This window comes from Rhea pennata, chromosome 12 (genome assembly GCF_028389875.1).
Source record: "Rhea pennata isolate bPtePen1 chromosome 12, bPtePen1.pri, whole genome shotgun sequence".
NCBI classification, from domain to species: domain Eukaryota; kingdom Metazoa; phylum Chordata; class Aves; order Rheiformes; family Rheidae; genus Rhea; species Rhea pennata.
This window is the reverse complement of record NC_084674.1, coordinates 20,721,560-20,740,799: the sequence shown is the minus strand read 5'-3', so window position 1 is coordinate 20,740,799 and position 19,240 is coordinate 20,721,560. Positions and strand designations below refer to the sequence as shown.

Sequence of the window (19,240 nt, the reverse complement as noted above, 5' to 3'; positions counted from 1 at the left end):
TTAAGGAAATTGTTCAACTGCCTTTAGACTTCGTAAGACAGCTGTGTTTAAAGATTCAGCCAGAGAGGCCAGGTAAGTTCCAGTGATCCTATTAAAAAGATGGCCTTTCTCAAGCTGTAAAACATTCTGCTAAATTATAAAGTTAAAAAAAAAAGTCATGCCTCAAAATCTGAGCAAACTTCTTTCAATATGAAGCCAATAATAACTTGAAAATGGCTTTGTTGTAGAAAAATGGATGTGTTATCGAATTAAAAGTTGTATCCAGATTGGGGAAAGGGAACCTCTCTAAGCCTTCATTTGTTAATTCTGTATTGGGCTTCTTTACCTTGCTGTAAAGTCCTTTACGAACATTGGTGAGGGATGTGGAAGATGTATCTTAAAATACTCTGCCTGTTTTGATTCTGTCAGAATTTGTCCTGGACGAATTAGTAGTACTTTGGAAAGAAGATAGCTTCAGAAACTCCAAATTAAATTCTCAGTCGTGTTTCGATTGTTAGTCTTTCACTTGGGGCTAAGCATTTGTTGTCTGATGAGCGGCAGTATTAGTCACAGCACTTAACTGTGTGCAACTTGCCTTCCAGCTTTCCATGTCTCTGCTTCTGGTGCCTGGTGTATCTTGTTGCAAGGGGCTGCGGTATTTTAGGCTTTAGTATGCAGCCTTTAGAGCTTAATGGATATCTTTGGGACTCTGCCTGATTTCCCCAAACTGTTACATGGTGCTCTGGGCTCCCTAACCAGCAGTAACATGCAAATACTCCTTTCTGCTTCCTTCAGACAGGGACGGGGGATTGAAGGGATTGAAGGTAGAAGAAGTGTGGCTGTGTTGGCTTTTGAAGTTTTTGGGAACATGCTGTCAAGGCTCAGTAGTTTGGAAACCTCTGACACATTCAGTGTAAAATAAAGTGGTATAGAAATTGGTGAAGTCGGTCAGCTCTTTCAGAAACTCAGATTTTAGTCTCAAGTGTGTTCGCTTTAAAAATCTGTGGAAGTCATGTACTTCATTTTGTTTCCAAAATGGAAAAAGTGGGCAACACTTGAGTACATCATTCTTCATAGATGGCTAAAAGTACATCAGAGTGTAAGCTTTGAAATGGGAAAACAAAAGATATACCCCTCATGTTCTTATGTTAAATGTTCTTGAGAACATTCAGAAACTTGCTTTAGCAGAGTTCCTTGAAGAACAAAGTGGTGTTAAATTCTTTGGTTAAGGCAGCCAGTACTTTGAAGCTTTTGATTCAGGAAAAATCAGAATTAACGTACATATAGTAAGGGCAAAAGACTCTCTACTCTATTGCTGACTTGTCTGCACCTCTTCGAGAAACAGTTTCACAGTGCCAGAAATTGGCAAGGAAAGTAAGTAGCGTACAGTAAGAATTACAAAAAGAATGATAAATTGATGGAAGTGAATGACAGAATTTAGCTTTATTTCTTAAAGTTTAGCTTCATTTCTTAAAGTTGGATTTTATGTGTCTTTATCTCCTGGGCATTTCTTTCGAGGAAGAAATGAAGTTGTGAGGAGCTGTCTCAGTGGTTTTTCTTGCTTTACAACAGTAAATTATATTTGTTTTTAAAGAGAATCTTTTTAAGGAAATTCTTTCCTTGAGATTTTAATATAGTAAGTAACCTTTCACAAAGCCTGTCTAGCTTAAGAAGGAGCTTATAATATTTCCCATTTATAACTTCATCTTATTAGTACGTGTCTTTCCATGGACGGATGTACTTCTGATTAAAAAGTGTAACAAACAAAAAACCCTAGCTGCTTTTTTTTGTTATTCCAAGTTGTGGACTTGGATCATAGTCTCCACATGCAATTTTAGCAAGCAAACATGAGATGACTTCTCTGCATACAGTAGTAAATCTCTTTACTTATTCTTGACTAATTGAATATGCTCCTTTGCTGTTTCAGGGTTCTCACTGATACCTTTGTTAGGATGAGCTGGAAACTGAAGCCATTAAAGCAGCTCTTGAAGCACTCTGTATGCTTGAGAGAGCTGTGAGGAAAACTGAAAGCCAGTGTTGGTAATGGGGCGGGGGAAATCAATTGGATAAAGCTTCCTAAATTACATCCTACTTTTCTTAGGACTTTTTTTTTTCTAGCTAGAGAACAAGGTAACTCCCAACTACAGAGCAAAATAAATATGGACATGGTTTCTCTTCCCTCCCCCACTTTTTTTTTCTCCTCCTCCAGAGTCTCGCTGTGATAAAGACATGGACACTCTTAGTGGTTATGCAATGTGCCTTCCTAATCTTACCAGGCTGCAGACCTATCGATTTGTGGAACATCGACCAATCCTCTGCATAGAGATTAAGGTATCAAATAGGAGATGATCTTTCTGGGGTTTCTGTTAGAAATTTTTAAGTATGGACTGACCAAAGCAGTTTCAAATAAATGCAGCAGGGGGATAAAGCACAGCTCATAACTTTAACTGTTACCTGTAGGATGATATCCACCCCTCCTCCCCCCCCCATTCCTAACCTTTACAAGTTTGAGAAACTCTCAAGTATAGTAGTCTTTCTGCAGGCCACAACAGTGCTGTCTGTCCTTATTCCTTTAAATGAGGACTCTAATATAACTAGGAATAATATACAGTGAGGTAATATGAAGCTTTTTGAGTATTGGATGTTCACTGATTATCTTTTTCCAGTTTAACTGGAAACTGGAAAGATTTGCATATTGTGTGCCCTTACATATAAAGAAATACATTTATATTTACTTTTTTTTTTTTTTGGTAGCCAAAGTGTGGCTTCATTCCTTTTTCCAGCCATGTTTCACAGGAGATAAAGCACAAGGTGTGTCGTTATTGTATGCATCAGCATTTAAAGGTAAGTGTTTTTGTAGTCGGCCTGCTTTCCTTTGACTGTACTGTGTTTTACTTGTTACTTGAGTCTTGCTTTCCTGTTGAAACTTGCATATTATTGCTTTAATCTCTGATATGACTAAAGAGAGTGAGTGGTTACACAGCTGAGTTGCTGGGTGTGTAGTGAGAAACGGAAGAAGTTCTGTGGGAAGTTGGAAGCAAACAAATGCAATATTGGTCTTTGAGGAGTGTTAAAGTTGTTGGCTGGGTCAACATCTCTGCCGTATTTCCTTTTAAGTACAGCTCACCAAATGCACGGTGGCATTGCACAACTTACCGAAGCACGTAACACCCATGGAATTCATTTGGTGTTTTTGATGTACACTAATAGTGTTGATTATGTTCCTGAAATCATAATGGGTTTAGAAGTAGAAGCTAACTGTACCTTGTTGTAACTTGATGTGACTTCTCTCCATGCATTCCATTCACAAATGTTACGGAATCTGAGTGATCTGAATTTAATAGGAATAGGAAAACTCCTAGTAGTCGTGAATAGTAAGTTCAAAGAGTTTTAAAAGTTATGAGACTTCTGAAGAAAACTGTTAGTGTCAGCCCCTGACTGTTAAAATAACTGAGAGCAGTTATTCCAGAAAGTGATTAACGGTGGTGTTGGTTTTCAACAGGTAGCAAATGGAAAATGGAAGCGACCAAGTAAATACTGTCCATTAGATCTCTTCTCAGGGTAAGAAGATGTGTTTCTGTGTGATTTTGTGTGTGGCCAAAGGGGAAAAAATATATTTTAGTTTTATTTCTCAGATTATTTAGACTTTAGCTGTAGGTTTACAGAGCAATGTCTGCCTGTCTAACTTTTACAGCAATAGTTCTGGTTATATTATGGCTACAGTACCCTGTGCTACTTAACATGAACTGTAGGAAGTGTTTATTTACGACTCAGATTTGAATTTGCAGTAGTCATTTTGTCTTGGCAATAGCTTCAGCATGAGTAACATGCTTAAGGGATGTGTTCCCTTCAGGTGCCCTCTTCTGATTCCATAGGATCCTGCAGGCACAGCTGTAAGCATCTAAATAATACATTTTTGTTTTTTTCTAGAAATAAACAGAGAATGCACTTTGCTTTGAAGAGCTTATTACAGGAGGCACAGAACAACTTGAAAATATTTAAGGTAAACAATCACAACTGTCTGCTTGCTTTTTTATATTGCCTTTAATGATAATAACAATTTGACTTTAATGTCTGAAGAGTCAAGATTCTATTTCGAATCTACGTAATCAGCGCCTTCGCTATTGGGCCCCACCATTTAGTAGAAGAAAACAGGAAAATTCTTAGATTTCAAGTTAAAACAGGTAAATAATACTCTGTGTAGCTATCCCAAGAAATCTATCCCAGACCTAATCAGTCTGAACGAGTAGTCGGAACAGCCAACAGAAATTTTAAAACTTTGTGAGTGCTCGTTCAGAGGAAGAAGATAGGAGAGCTTTGTGTGTTGCTGCAAATATTGTTGGAAATTACTGTTACAACATTCGTACAAGTCAAATGCACAGCATGCGTCATTGATGAAGTAAAAGAGTTACCTTTTTTGTAAAAGAGTAATGTAGTAAAAAATAAAGCAGTACCAATGGATTATGCAGATTTGTCAGTTCTAGAAAATAACTCTTTTGAATTTATTTCCAGTATTAAAACAACTGTTGGAGTCATGCTTGTATGAACTGTTCTGGTCTTTTTTGTTAGAGTGCAGATAGTTGTCATACCTTTTCTGTCCTCTTTTTTTCCACCTTCCATTTTACAATTTGGCTTTTAAAAGGTGTAGTTTTATATGACATGCTTTTTTACTATTGACCTTATTTAGACAGAAGTGGTGGGAGGCCATGCTGAGTATCAGTTCACTTTCTGATTATTTAAAGTTGATTAAGCTGAGAAAGTATCTCTTGACTTAAATGGGCTTTTTGGTCCCAATCCAAAAGTTTTTACCTGTGGTATCTCATGAAGTTTAGGATGACAACTCTGTAAGAGAGTGCGTGCATTTGTGTGTAGACCTTTATACTAAGTCACTCTCTTCTGCACATGTGTCTTAAAATACTAAATCTGGTACTTTGGTTAGCTAAGTAAGAAAAACAGGATTTGATGGAGTGTTTAAATCTTTCTTTTCCAATTACAGAATGGTGAACTAATTTATGGCTGTAAAGATGATCAGGACTCTGTCTCTGACTGGAACGAGCTTGCTCGTCACTTAAAACCTTTCTTTTTTCCCTCAAATGGGCTGGTCAGCGGACCACACTGTACAAGGACAATTGTTAAAGAACTAATCCACGTTATAACTATGGCGCTACTAAGTAGTACTGATGCCTGCAGGGCAGGTGATATGAGGACAGTTCCCATTTCACAAGGAAGAAGCTACTGTGAAGCAAGTGCTTTTAATAAGGAGCTAGTAAGAAATGGTAAGAACTAATTTCTTGAGCACTGACCATAATTAACTGTTATCACATAATGATTCATTTTTTTTTGCCTCTTGTTTGCTATTTAATACTGGTGTGAGAACTGAATTATGAGAAAATGAGTTATGAACTGCGCAGCTGCTAGATAGCTCTTTTTAATGTGACCTTGTACTGCATCTCATGAAAGGGATAAAAGTCAGTTGAGAAGGTAGGAGGGTAAGAATTAAAGAAAATACCTGTTCAGGCTGATAACCATGATTTGTATTTTAAATGAGTGGTTAATTTTTATTTTGTATGTGATGAAGTCTTTATTGGTTACATGGCTCCCGTTTCTTGCCTGCCCCACCTATGGCATAGTCGTCTTTCAGTTCTTTTCCTACTCCACTTCTGGTAAAGCGAAGGTACAAATATGGACTGGAAAAGAAATGGAAAATGAGGGCTGGAAAACTGAAGATCACATTACTTCCTCCGTGTTTTAAGTTTTGTAAAGCTTTAATTGTACAAGATACTGCTTGTTACTTGAATTATACAAATAGCATGTTTCTTAAATACTCTTTTGAGAATCTTTTTCATTGCTGATTGATTTTTGCTGTATTGTGTGGAGAAAGAGCTATCTTTTAAAAAAGACAGCAAGTAAAAATAAACAGATTTGTTTATACTATATTAGAAAGCTCAATGGCTGAAAGGCTAAATGAGTTTTGTCAACATTTCATATTGTTGAAACTTAATTTTGGGGTTCAGACTCATCTGACAAACCTGTCTTTTAGACTCGCAGTAGAGTGCAGTGGAGCGTGGATATATACACGTGTATTTTTTGAGTCATCTGTAGAGCTGTATACTAAGTATTGTGTTCTACAGTCAGGTAGGTGGTGGTCAGATATGCAGATAAGCACACAGCACATTATTGTTCAACAACTGAAGCTTTTTTTTCTTTGACCAATCTGAAGAATATTTGGGTTTGCTTTGTGGAAAAATCACATGTAATGGCAAACTGAAGCAAACTAAAGACACTCATGCCTGCCTTATTTGAATGTATTTTTTTCTTATAGGGAAACATAAATTGGAAAGCTCTGGCTTGCCGAGGGGTTGTCTCCTTTACAAAACCCTTCAGGCTCAGATGCTTGACATGCTGGATATTGAAGGACTCTATCCTTTGTACAATCGAGTTGAACAGTACTTAGAGGAATTTCCTGAAGAGAGGTAAGTTTTGATGACTTTTTTTTTTTGGTTAGTTCTGATTAGGTACACAGACAAGATTGGCTCTATGAAACTACAACCATTTTTTAACCTTTTCGTTTCTTATACAGCCTTCCTTATGGTATGGCATATTCCGAATTTATAACTTGAAATAACAAATGACATAAAAGATGAGTTTTAGTGTCAAAAGTTTTGATACCAGTCACTTGAGATTGGTGATGTGGATTTTAAAGTGATGATTATGCCAAGTTCAGAACAGGAATGGGAGAAAATACATTGTTCCTTAGTGGCGGATGCCTGAGGGACATACCTTAGAGGGAAGACATGTAAAATGGCAGGCAGTTTTCCCCCGCCTTTAGTACCTGCAGAACTAGGACACATCTGCAGTAATAGTTATGTTTTTACTGTCATTCTCGAGTCTTTAGTTACTATCTGCCCTTTTAAAAACTTGAACTTGATACTCAGCGGGAATCCAGGCTATACCTTCAAGATCTTAAAGAATGTTTGACTGGATAACGGGCTCAATATCTGCTTTTGTCTAGCTGACCTTTGCTATGTGGTGAGGTGGAGTTTACATGAGTGAGGTGGAGTTTACATGAATGAAAGTCTGTCAGGGCTGAATGAAAGTTCCTGGTCTTGACTTAAGTCTTTTTTGAGTCTTTCCTTTTCAGTTCCCCTAAGTAGAGAGGAGTTGACCAGTTGAGACTGGTTAGGTGACTGACTTCTAGACTGATTTCACAAGCTGCAGGGAAGCCTGGGTACGCTCCAGAACTAGGTAACAGAACGTGCAGGGTCCCCAAGCACCCTCCTAGTTAAGGCGTTCTGAGGTTGGGCGCAGTATGCACAAATGAATATGTCTGCCTAAGCTGCTGCTATAAGGAAAATGGCCTCGTTTGCTTTAGCTTCATCCTGTAGCAAATTAAAAGTAATCATAATCAAAAGTAATGACTTTAAAGTGATTGCTTTATCCTAAACTGCCAAGGGAGAGAGAGAATCTACTTTTCCGTTGAAAGTGGTTTTAGACCCCTGTGACGCACAGGGTCTTAGGTCCCCGCGTCTCACTAGGCGTTTTACCTGAGATGGTCAGTCTTTCAAAACATTCAACCAAGTTATCCAACTTCCACGTGAGTTTTCCAGCATATGTCATTTGTAGTGGTATTTGTCACCAGTCTATAATTTTGTATCTTAGCTTCTGGCATTTGTTTTAACTGCAGTAAAATACATAATTTATTAGATTGCCTGGCCCACCTTAAAGGGAGCAGACTTCCTGTTGCTTCTGTTCCTTGAACAAGTACTTTGTGTTCCAGCTCAAGGTGATGAGATAGCTATTTTGGTCACAACTGATCATCTGTCAGAGAAGCAGAAATCAAGTAGCATATTAAAACTGAACAGGAATGAGGAAATCCTGATTTGCAAATTACTACTTGTATAAAGCTGCAGTGGCAAACAGTTTGGTTGTTTTAAGTTACACTTCTGCAGTAAAACACGTGAAGTCTGCTAGCTGTACTGCTCACGTAAACCTGTTCGGCTAAGTTCTCTCTTCTATAGAAAATGACTGATGTGGTGTACAGGGGTAGTTCACAGGGAGGGGTGGCTTAAAATGCCAGCTTGCAATCCATGACATAAATGAGCAAATCAAACTTGAGGAGAAACAATCTTTTGGTTACTGTTTTGTCTTGCCTGATGAAGAAATGCTGAGTATTGCAAGGTGCTACACTTGTTTTCAGATATAGCATATTAGTTGGAACAATAGTAATAATCACTGTAAACCCCCTAAATTTTGATACTTAAATTCTCCAGATGTAATTTGCCTGTAATTCTGCCATTGCTCACAAGAGGGCACGCTGGCCTCACTTGTAACACTTGTTTTGCTCCTTTACCTCTTGTGGAATCCTCAGCCAAGGAATTACCTTGTAGTAGGCAATATGCTAGCCTTAAATTTTGCTTTTGTCATGTGCAATATAACTTCGGGGTACACGTGGTGTTTGTGTACTGTGCACTGGCATATAATCAGAAATAACAGATTTCTGCTGCAAATTGCTTTTTGATGGGTTCAGCTTTTCAGGAGTTGAAGTATTTAGTGTGGGAATTGAGGCCAAATCAGCTATCCCATCATTAGTATATCAAGTACAGTGCTCACACCATGAGTTGGGTAGTGAGGAGTGGGGCCGTATCAGATAAGTGCATACCTCAGTATTTTCAGACAGACTTTCTAAGGCATGCTGCAAACTGTTACACTTTTTGAATCTTTCCCACTTTTGCTAAAAATGGAATTTTTTTTTTCCATAAAAATTGCTGTTCTGTTCTTGTGATGATAAACAGGCAGGGATTAAGATTTATATCTATCTATCTATACATACACATATACATGTATACACACACATTTTTTTTTTTTTAAGATAGAAAGTGTTAAACTGTGTTAAAATGGCTGTGAGTGTATGAAATGAGAGTAGAGACTATCCACAGTTTTAGCTCTTTGAATAGTATTGCTGCCATGTTTATCAGTACTTTTGTTGGTATGTATGTTCTCATCTTAATATCCGGGCTACTGAAGAAAGATCTCACTGGAAATCAGTAAATACCCTTGGCTGTGTGTAATCTTCTTTTAAAATTTATTTAGAAGTACATTGCAAATAGATGGACCTTATAATGAAGCATTTTATGAGAAGCTGCTAGATCTTTCAACTGAAGATGATGGAACAGTAGCATTTGCACTAACAAAGGTAATTCTCCTGGGCTGCTGATTCTCCTGAAATACTGCTGAAGATTTAGTCTGAGAATTTTAATAACCACTCATCTAACTGAAATTGATGGGTAGTGTGTGAACATCACCACTGGCTTATCAGTGTGTTCTGTACAGTTAAAGAAGTTCTTAATTTTGTCAGGGTGCTAGAGTGTACCTTTATAGCAGAAGCACTTAAAACCCAACACATTCAGCCCCTGTTCTTAGAAGGAAAGTAAAGCTGGTTATTTCCTTTCTGGACTGAGGAGGCATTCACGTATACTGGTGCTTTGTTGGCCTGTAAGAAAAGTGTCTGTAGGAAATAAACATGATTCCTAGAGGGGGTGTAGTAAAACCACTTGTTTCTGCTACCTATCTGTTACAGGGATAATATCTAGATTTTAAAATGAATATACTAATACCTTGGAAAAAGAACTGTATGTTTTCTATAGAGGTAAATACAAATTTAATGGGAAGTTCACATCACTCTCATTTTGTATAGGTGCAGCAGTACAGAATAGCAATGACTGCGAAAGACTGCTCCATCATGATTGCCCTTTCACCTTGTCTACAAGACGAATGGTAAGAGATAGATAATTTTGAATAACTCCTATTCATTTAGAAATCAGATGCACTTGCATAGTTAATTCATGTAACTGTTAAAAAAGGTCTTTTTCAGATTCCAAGTGATCATTTTGGGCATACTAATAAGGTAGAGTTCTGATTTCAGATATACAGGACAGTTTCTGAAGACTTAAAGTTGACAAAAAGTTAAAGACGTTTTGTGTCTGTCCTCTTCTTGAAATTGGAATTAATTGCACACAGTTAGATACACATGATTTTAACAAAGTGGGTTTTTTCCTGCCTTGATTTCTTGATATGAGATATTGTCTTCAACCACCTGACTGGAAAACAGAAACCTTTAGTGTCTTGTTTTTATTGATCTGATTAATAATCATGAAGTGACATCCCTCAGTCAGGCAAGAAGCTTTTCCACAATATTATCTGTTTTGACTTTTGTCAACAGTAACAGCCTGCTCTTGGAGAGGAGAGCTTGCTTAACTAAAACTTTGTTATGTGTAGAGAAGATAGTCCTCTGCATTTGTCCTGGAATTCTTGAATAAATTGTTTACAAGAGAGGGGAGTTTTGCAACAGTTGACTCATTATTAAGTCAGTCAGTCAGTCCTCCATCCTTCAGAGTGCTTGGACAGTAGTTCTGATACTAAATTGTATTACCTTGAACCTATGTAAAAGTTGCAGTAATTCTTACTGGTTCTGCCAGGTAAGATGGCAGTTGCATTGTATGCAATAACACCTAGAAATATATTGTATTAATCAACGGACTTAACTGCATAATGTTTTGACTTAATCTGTGGGAAGCTGAAAGGGAGATGACTGGCAGAAGTGTCACAAATTCACTTTCAGACTGATTAAGCTGGAGCCAGAGTTTCCTAAACACTACATTAGCTAAAGTTTATTTTCTCAGGCTCTTGGGACGGTTATAAAATAAACAGTAGTCACTTTTGCACAAGGACTTGGGGCCCACAAATGAAAAATAGGTTTACGTTAATGAATCACTTGTGCAATATGTTTTTGTTTTCCAGCTCTGAGCAAAGACCCATGGTACTAGCATCCAAATCAAGATTCACCTTTTCTGTTTCTGTTCTGGACCTCGATCTTAAACCATATGAAAGCATTCCTCATCAGTACAAACTTGATGGCAAGATAGTAAACTATTATTTGAAGAATGTACAGGCCAAAGATGACCCAGTTATGTCCAGTCTGTTCAAGGAGAATGAAGACTGCACCTTAGTTCTCCATAAAGTGTAACTGTTTCCTTAAGGTTATTTTTTATTTGAACACATTAGAAAATGAAAGGTTAATGAAATAATTAACGGTGATTTTTTTTTCTATTGTGTTCAGTGCATTTTTCAGCTGTGAATGTTTTTGCTTTAAGAAATGATTTCTGATTGGTATGCCTTTTCAAAGACATGGAATAGCACTAAAACATGCGTTTGCTATTTAACCTTAATGAATGTATTTAATATGGCAGAGCAGATAATGTGCCATACCTTGGAACTAAAGGACAGATCCACTTAATTCTAAAAGTCCACTTCCTTAGAATCGAAATAACACAGAATTAGAGGTTTCCTGAAGTATTGCACTAATATAGAAAGCCTAATTACTAATAAGAGAATTGCCTTGGAGCTTGTGCTTTTTGAGTCTCGCACATACATAGCTACTAGGAAGAGGAAATGCTTTGACAAAAACCTAATATAAAACTTACTTACTTACTTACTTACTTAAGCATTAAGTCCACTGAAGATACAGCTGAAGTGGCTATTAAAGTAAGTATTACTGATCTATGGAAATACCATGTTATTGCAGAACACTTTAAGTACTAATGCATGAAATTAAGAACTCCAGACTGCCTCCAGAAGTTTTGTGATCACTTTGTATCTCCTAAAGCTTCTGAAACTAAGTGAAAGGGGTTAAAGGTAAGCATCTTTGAATTTTATATGATAGCTGAGTTTAACAACTAGTCTGACACATTGGTCTTCTATTTTCTCTACATGATATGCTGCTATTGGAGGTGAAACCACAGCTTGCTCTTTCCTAAGTTAAATTGAGCTCTAGGAATTATATATTCTGAGTTTTCTAGATTACTTTGGGTCTTTCAGACTGTGTTGAATGTTGATATTATTTCACTGACATCCCATGTATTATGTAGCACGACCAACTGCTTTCAGGCTGCTTGTTTTAAGTAAGTGATACACAGAAGAAAGATGACAGTATCTGCTTTTCTTGTTTTTGAAGTGGCAGGGAATCACTTTCTGATGGTGAGTACTGGAGCTAAGTTTATATTGCTACTTCAGCAGTTTAAAGATGGCTTTACTTTGTAGAGTAAATATTCCTATGTGCAAGTGAAATTTTGAGATGTTGCAGTTAACCATCTTCAAGGTAGATCCTGAGTAAGGAGATTGAAGATATATTCAAAGCTGTGGGTAGCGTGATTAAAAAAAACTACAGGGACTCTTCCTGTGTGCTTGGGGTTTGCATACCCTGAAATGTGCAGAGAGACGCTATTCAAGCTACAGCGGACTGCTGTTATCAGTATACAATGTATGTATACCGATAATTGTTTTGGAAAACAATGTAGGTTATAATCTTTATAAAAATGTATTTGGATCTCGGTGTAATCTTTGAGTAGTTCCATTTTATCCAAATTAAAAAGCAAAAGCGGAAGATTGCAACCCTGTATATTGGCAAAATTCAAGGTAGGAATACGGCATAATACTACTCATAGCAATACTGATTTACAGTGGGAAGGGAACCACATCAGCAGTCTCTTACACTCACCTGCAGTTGTTGATAGTGTGCCTTTCTGGTGTAGGGTTGTGGGCTGCTCTTCAGTTAAATGTGATACTACAACAGTGTAATAAGCTGGGAGTTGACAGTGGTAAAAACACTTCTAAAGAAAACATGGGAGAGAAGATCCATTTTTAAAAACAGAAATCCTCCAACTCTTAGGCAAAACAAGAAAGGGTTATCCACAGCTGAAAAATTAAGTTTTCAGTTTTTTTATGCTGTAACTTTACACACATTTCATATGCAAATAGAAGTGTATGTGCTGACTAAACAGTTTCATTTTCATCCAAGAAGGATCTAAAGATGAAACTAACTAGAGTAAAGGTTGCACAGAACTAGCTAAAGCAGTAACATGTCAGTGGATAAAGTAGCAATGATTTTTGCTTGTCTGCTGGAATTCAAACTTGAAAACAGTCTGCCTTATATCTGAAAAGAAAAAAATGTAATATAGAGTTGTTGTTCATCAAAACTTGATTTCTAGCATTGTTCAGCTGCAGATTCCAACACAAACCAGTCTGTTCCTTCAATTTTTCTTGACTTATCAGAACAGTAGGAGACTATTTCAGTGATCAAATAGTGAAATATTAAAACTACAGTATTTAAAACATACTATTGTTTTAAAATTAATATTTTTAGTTCTTAGCTACCTATTTCCCCACTGCTATGCAAGATTTTGTCATGTGTTTAAAAAAGATAACTAAAAGACAGAGCAGACATTTGTACTGTTTGCATGGTCATAGCATCTATGGGCTTAAAAAGGAACTCTCAGTATTACTGAAGAGTCTGTGTTGTCGTCATCTTTGGCCTCTTGATTCCAAGAACAACGGCTGTTATGCTGTATATAAGAAGCGCATGACTGACTGACTTCAAATTGTGTAGGCACGTTTTGGACCAAGTCCTTTGGCTGTGATAGCGAATGCAGCAGTATTCTTTTGAAAAATGCTGTGAGTTTGTAAATGAGTTAATGGTACATCTGATGGAAGTGCAGGAAGACTACAAGACACCTCTCTGCTTTGTTTGTTTAGGGACAAACGTATGAAATGCAATGCTTTCATAATGTGTTATCTGCTAGAATTTTTCCACAAAAAGTAGAAAATCAAAATGAAGTACTGCTGTGAGCAACAGTTAATTCTCCCATTTCTTTCTTTTTACAAAAGTATAACAGTCTTTCTTCTTTAGTTTAGGTTTTCGTTCCAATTAATACTGTTCAACACTTAAATTATGGAAAAAAAGTTATTTCACACAGTTGCTCTTTAGCATAACACTTTTTTAAAAACTTCTAATTGTTTGTCTACTTCCACCTAATTTAATAAGAAAGTTACTTAACTCTTTGTTCTGGAAGTCTCTTACTGTTCTCTAGTCATTTTAAAATCACTGTACTTTTACAGAGCTGTGAAATGAAACTTCCACTTTTTATGGACTTGATTTTGACAGTGCATGATCTTTTAACACTTTCCAGGTATCTAGAAAATGTTAAGAAGACAAACCACTCTGGTACATTATTGATTCAAAAAGATAAATTTATAATGAAATCACTCTGTACATGTAACTATTTTATTTGGCATTTTTGTATTTAAATGGCTGTATTTATTTTCATGTCATGACAATTTATATATAACGTGCCATAATTGTACAGATAGCATGTTTTATGAGTATGGTTTCTAAATGGAGAATAACTTAATGTTTATATTCAATAAAATTATAGACTGTGTAACACAATATGTTAATTAAAACTACTTTTGAAATTGCTACCTGTTATAAGTAATGCTGGCATTCACTTTTTCAAGCCAACCACTTTGATAAGATTTTCAATAGCTGTCTCAATCCCAAACAAAAGCAGCATACTTCGGAAGCAGGTAGGTGCATTTTCAATAGTTGCTATCTTCTGCTCCAGGACTACAAGAAAAATACAGAAATGGACATTATTTTCAAAGACTTAAACTATTACTGAAAGCATCCACCTGCCTCACATTTTTGGATAAAACAGGTCACCCGCTGCCTAAAACAGAAAGACCCACTTTTTCTTGTAATCCCATCTAAATTAAAGGAAGTAAAATCATTTCAGCTCCTTGCCGAGTTTGATTTTGTTTAGCAGATGCGTTCTGCAGGATGAACTTTGACTTCACCTAAACAGATGCTGTGCGAAAAAGGGACAGGTGTTTTCTCTAAAAGCTCAGAAGTGCTCTCGGAAGTGAGTGACATTACCTCGCTCTGGTACTTTAGTCAGAAGGTCCAGAACAGGTGTTGTTCTCCCATCTTCCTCTACATGTATCTTCCAAACAATCATTAATTCAAACCTGTATCATATACAGAGAGATGATAGTTAACTGTTAACTAGAAAATTAAGGTTTCTTCAAAGTGGAAAGTATGGGATTCAGGAGGTTTACACTCATCATATTCTTGAACAAAAAACACCTTAAGTAATGCAACTTGAAAATATTTGTACGTGGAAAACAGTCATACTTAGGTTTTGAACCACAGAATGCTGGTAATTTGTTGACAAGGAAAGGTCATTACTTAGTTTCCAGGTATGTTCAGATTTTCACCTGCAAATGTTTTCCCAGCTAGTTCTTGTCTTCAGTGGTTCCTGCAAATGATACTTTCCCACAGTATAATGGTAGAAAGATATGTATATAAAATTTATGTATATTTTTTATACATATATAAAAGATACTTGGTATTTCTAGATTACGCACAATATTCATAGTAGATTTATTCCTTTATGCATTATCTGCATTGCTGCTTTTTCTACTTTTTTCCATTCCTGCTTGCTTGAAAGTAAGGCTTTCTAATCAAAAGCTGATAACAAGTCATAACAAGGACCAGGTTCCCTTTCCTCAGTGTTCGAACAATCAGTTTAAATGTAACTGTAAAAACTCCCTTAAATATGATCTGTTGGCTTTTTGCCACTTCATGGTTTTAAGTCCTAGAGACTTTGTGTACAGCTTCTTGTTCTGGGAGCTGTGAATGCATATTAGCATACACGTATACTTTCTCCCAAGCCACTGAACTGATTTTAAATTCTTATATTCCAAGATCTTGGGGGAGAGGGACTGTGTAGAAGAATGTTGACTTAAGGAGCAACTGCAAAATAAAGCTGCTTGTAATAAAAGGGAACAGCTCATTTTCTACTTGTGATGGTCTAACAGCAATTATTTCAACCACTCAGAGTTAAAACATTTAGTTTTAAATGGCAAATTTTCCTAAACAGAGACAGCCCTATCCATTATGATTTATTTGCTTTTTCCATAAACTGGTATTAATGAAGGTAAAGAGCGAGCTATGTTTTATTTCCAGCTATTTCCACAGGAATTATTGCATATTTTAGAGAAGAATTAATAGGAAAAGGGGAAGGTCTCATCACCTCACAGGAGTTATTTTCCTGTGCTCATATACAGTTCCTGAAAATGACAATTACACAGCTTTACATTAATTATTCAGAATTCTTTTTTACTCTAGTAACCAAAACTAGGCAGAACATAGCTAACAGAGGGACTAAAGACATCGGGCAAGCGTGGTAGAAAAATAATAAATGCCAGAGAAACGACCACCTCCTTCATCTAACTTTGTTTCCCATATAAAACAATAGAAAAATATAACTACAGTTGCTGTTGGTGACCAGCAACTCATAATTTTCTTTCCAATAAAGACAAAAACCTATGCTTTGCTTTAGTGACTTGTAATCATTGTACCTTCTACCAGAAGAGCATGCATCAGCTGTAAGTGACGGGCTGCTCCGGGAGCATTCGTGCTAGCCCACAAGAGGGGAATAAGCACCTCTGATCAGCTCGTAGGGTGGAAAATGCTGCTGTAGCCCGGGTCCTCATAGGGGATGTTTGCTGTTGGCCCACTGTCCCGTTAAGAGGGATGTGAGCCTGAGCACCTGTTGTGCCCATAGCTCTGGCCATGTAATACAGGAAGACAACCACGATGGAACAAAACCACAGCTTAAACTGACATGTTTTCAGATGCACAAGGAGGAGGATGGACCCCGCACTCCTAAGCTTTGAATTTAGGGTCTTCATTATAGCATGAACTTCCAAAACAAAGACAGCAGTGTAATTTTTCTTAAAATCCAACTGAAAAATCAAGCCTGCTAGAGCCTCTTTTTTTCCATCTAATTGTTAAAAAGAGTAGGCATACACAGTAGCAATCCAGCTGACTTACTTACTCTACAAGGCCACATGGAACCAACCCTCTTCCATGTGTGTCCCTTCCCTCCCCCCCTTCATGTTCTTGTATGTGGTTATAGCTTTAAAACTAACACACATCATCTAACCTCTGTGCTTAGATTATAAAGCAATGACAATCTCTGGAAAATTGGTCTAGTTGGAGACTATTATTATATGTTTCATTATCCTTTAGCTGTATAAAAACAGAATCCTGAGATTTCCCCCAGTGCTCTAAGTGGAATTTTTTGGCTTTGCCCCCATGTTTTTTTTTCTTAAAAACAATCCAAACAAAATACTATTTACTTAGAGACTTACTTACCCAGAAGATTTAGGATTCCTTAGAACTATATAATCTCCCAGCACTCCTTCAGGAAGTTTTACAATGTCAGGGTATCTGGCCTGTAAATAAACAGATGGAAAAAGGTAAAACTGGGTCACAAAAATGGAAAGAGGCAAAGTGACTTCTAGGTAGTTCTTCCCAGTTGCAATGCATTTAAGATGCTGCCCCATTTAGCTAACAGTCTGAAGATTAAAGTGTATTCCGAAAGTAACAAAAATCCACTAACAGCAGTGAGAGCTGTGTAAGACAGCATAAACCTAAGCTACTGTATTCAGTTTGTGAAACAGCACTGTGCCATAGGCCCAGCAGCTGGGACTTTGGGAAGGGGGTATCCCAAAGGGTGGCTTTGCGGTTACCGAACAGTTCTGTTCTCAGCTTTTCTTTATGCTGATTCTTTTTTTTTTTTTCCTTAATGTATTAACACAGAGACTCTTTCTTTTGGAAAGTACCATCAGTGTGTAGAGGAGGAATTAGCATTTAGTGCAAAAGCAGCAGAAGCTGTAGATGAAATTGCAGATGTAGGCAGCTTGAGCTCTCCGTGAGTGTGCTCAAGAAGAGAAGCAAGGACACTTCAGTGCTACCATGTAAGGGGGAAGCTGTCATTAAAGTATTGCTGCAAATAGAAGGTTGGTCAGAAAATGCAGTTAGCAGCAAAATACAATTTCTTGTTTCCTGAGGTCAATCTGAAATATTCTGGGCTTGAGACACCCAAGTCACAGACCAGTACTGTTGCTTTTCTGCCCAATATCCTCCCCCCCTTTTTTTGCCAGATTACTAATGAGTGTAGTAACTAAAATATTAATGCCATTTCATCAAGGGTGACAATGCACATGACTTTTTTTTTAAAAAAAAAAAAATCTTAATTGTTCATTAGATTTTTTTTTAAAGTATCTTTCAGAGGATGCAAAGAGACGTTTAATTTGGTCCATGCAGAGAAAAAGGCAAGAGGACATTTGCCTCTGCACACAGGACAGAGAGGTCCTAGTGTGAGACATAGGAATCCTTGAAAGAATTGTTTTTAGCTAAATTCTATTAATTCTATTTAGTAATACGTCATAATACATCACTGTTTCATAGAAAAATAACTCTGTGATTTAAGTAAACTTACTAGTGCACTGTTTTGACATTTCCTTGGAGAAATGGGATCACCAAGACATAAAATAATAAAGGCAACACGTTATCAGAATGGCCACTAGCAGAAGAGTATAATTGGGCATTGGAAAAGTGTCAAATATATCAAACTACTGACAACTAAATGTTTATATTCCTGAAAATTAGAGCACACTGTAGTAACTCTAAATGGCAAAGACTGCAGCTTTTACAATGAACAGCCATTCTATTATGCTAGTTTTGTTAGTGTATCACTGTCGCTCTTTTTTTTTTTTTAAGAGCATGTTAAAGAAAAGCAAAAGAGTAGCTATGCATGAAACTTCTAAAAGTTTTGCACCATGTAAGATGAAAGGTTCCTCAGAGATCAAGAGGAGATCCATCTACATCAAAACGCTCAGAAGGAACACTTAATTACTGCATCCGGTACGGAGATCTTCTTGCCAAAGAAAATACAATCCAGACACAGCCTGTTAGCTTGGAAGAAAGGCTTCACGCTGTTAATAGATTTTACCATCTTATCAGCTTGATATTAAATCTACGTTCCAAAAATCGCAGTTTATAAGTCTGAAGAAACTGTCAGCCTAAATAATTCTTTAGAGCTCACAGAGCAAGTAGCACATTTACGAAAAAGGATTGGGAGAGCTCGTCTTTGAAAAGCACTGGAGAACATGATGAGTTAGCTTTTATAGGCCTGTTCCTCATGTGGCACACTGAAATTGCTACCAGATGTGACCTTGCTCTCGTTTAGGAATGTATGACAAACTGAAGGGGGTTCGTGCAGGACGCCAAATGACATAAAACACATGGAATTTGCTGGGAACAACGAAGTGCAAGGTAGTTAAAGCATGAAGATGTAACTGAACGAAGGACAACAGCCTAGCAAAAACAGTGATTTTTCAGCTCTACTTCCTGTGGAATTACGTTCCTCCAATGACAACAGCAAACAAGTTTTCTAGGCTTTCATCCGCAGTAACCCAAGTCTCTGATATTCAGTATCTTTTCTTGTTTGTCTGGCATCTTATAGTAAGTCCTGAAATACAGAAATCTCTTCAGGTCTAGGTTGAAATCCCAGAAATT

The 19,240-nt window shown here is 37.0% G+C and overlaps 2 protein-coding genes across 16 annotated transcripts in view; one reads left to right on the top strand and one right to left on the bottom strand.

Moving 5' to 3' along the window:
• Positions 1–14,600, top strand: part of IPPK (inositol-pentakisphosphate 2-kinase) — a 62,945-nt gene extending 48,345 nt beyond the window's left edge. For all 13 annotated transcript variants that reach the window (XM_062585225.1, XM_062585226.1, XM_062585223.1 and 10 more), the window contains 10 exons: positions 6–72; positions 2,189–2,310; positions 2,734–2,823; positions 3,482–3,540; positions 3,910–3,982; positions 4,976–5,255; positions 6,302–6,452; positions 9,070–9,172; positions 9,674–9,753; positions 10,777–14,600. In XM_062585225.1, coding sequence (XP_062441209.1) covers positions 6–72; positions 2,189–2,310; positions 2,734–2,823; positions 3,482–3,540; positions 3,910–3,982; positions 4,976–5,255; positions 6,302–6,452; positions 9,070–9,172; positions 9,674–9,753; positions 10,777–11,002 — 1,251 coding nt within the window. In that variant the 3' untranslated portion in view covers positions 11,003–14,600. The remainder of the gene's footprint in view (positions 1–5; positions 73–2,188; positions 2,311–2,733; positions 2,824–3,481; positions 3,541–3,909; positions 3,983–4,975; positions 5,256–6,301; positions 6,453–9,069; positions 9,173–9,673; positions 9,754–10,776) is intronic.
• CENPP (centromere protein P) overlaps positions 14,079–19,240 on the bottom strand; it is a 154,980-nt gene continuing 149,818 nt past the window's right edge. For all 3 annotated transcript variants that reach the window (XM_062585235.1, XM_062585236.1, XM_062585234.1), the window contains exons 8-10: positions 17,033–17,112; positions 14,747–14,838; positions 14,079–14,437 (exon numbers count right to left, since the gene is read on the bottom strand). In XM_062585235.1, coding sequence (XP_062441219.1) covers positions 14,316–14,437; positions 14,747–14,838; positions 17,033–17,112 — 294 coding nt within the window. In that variant the 3' untranslated portion in view covers positions 14,079–14,315. The remainder of the gene's footprint in view (positions 14,438–14,746; positions 14,839–17,032; positions 17,113–19,240) is intronic.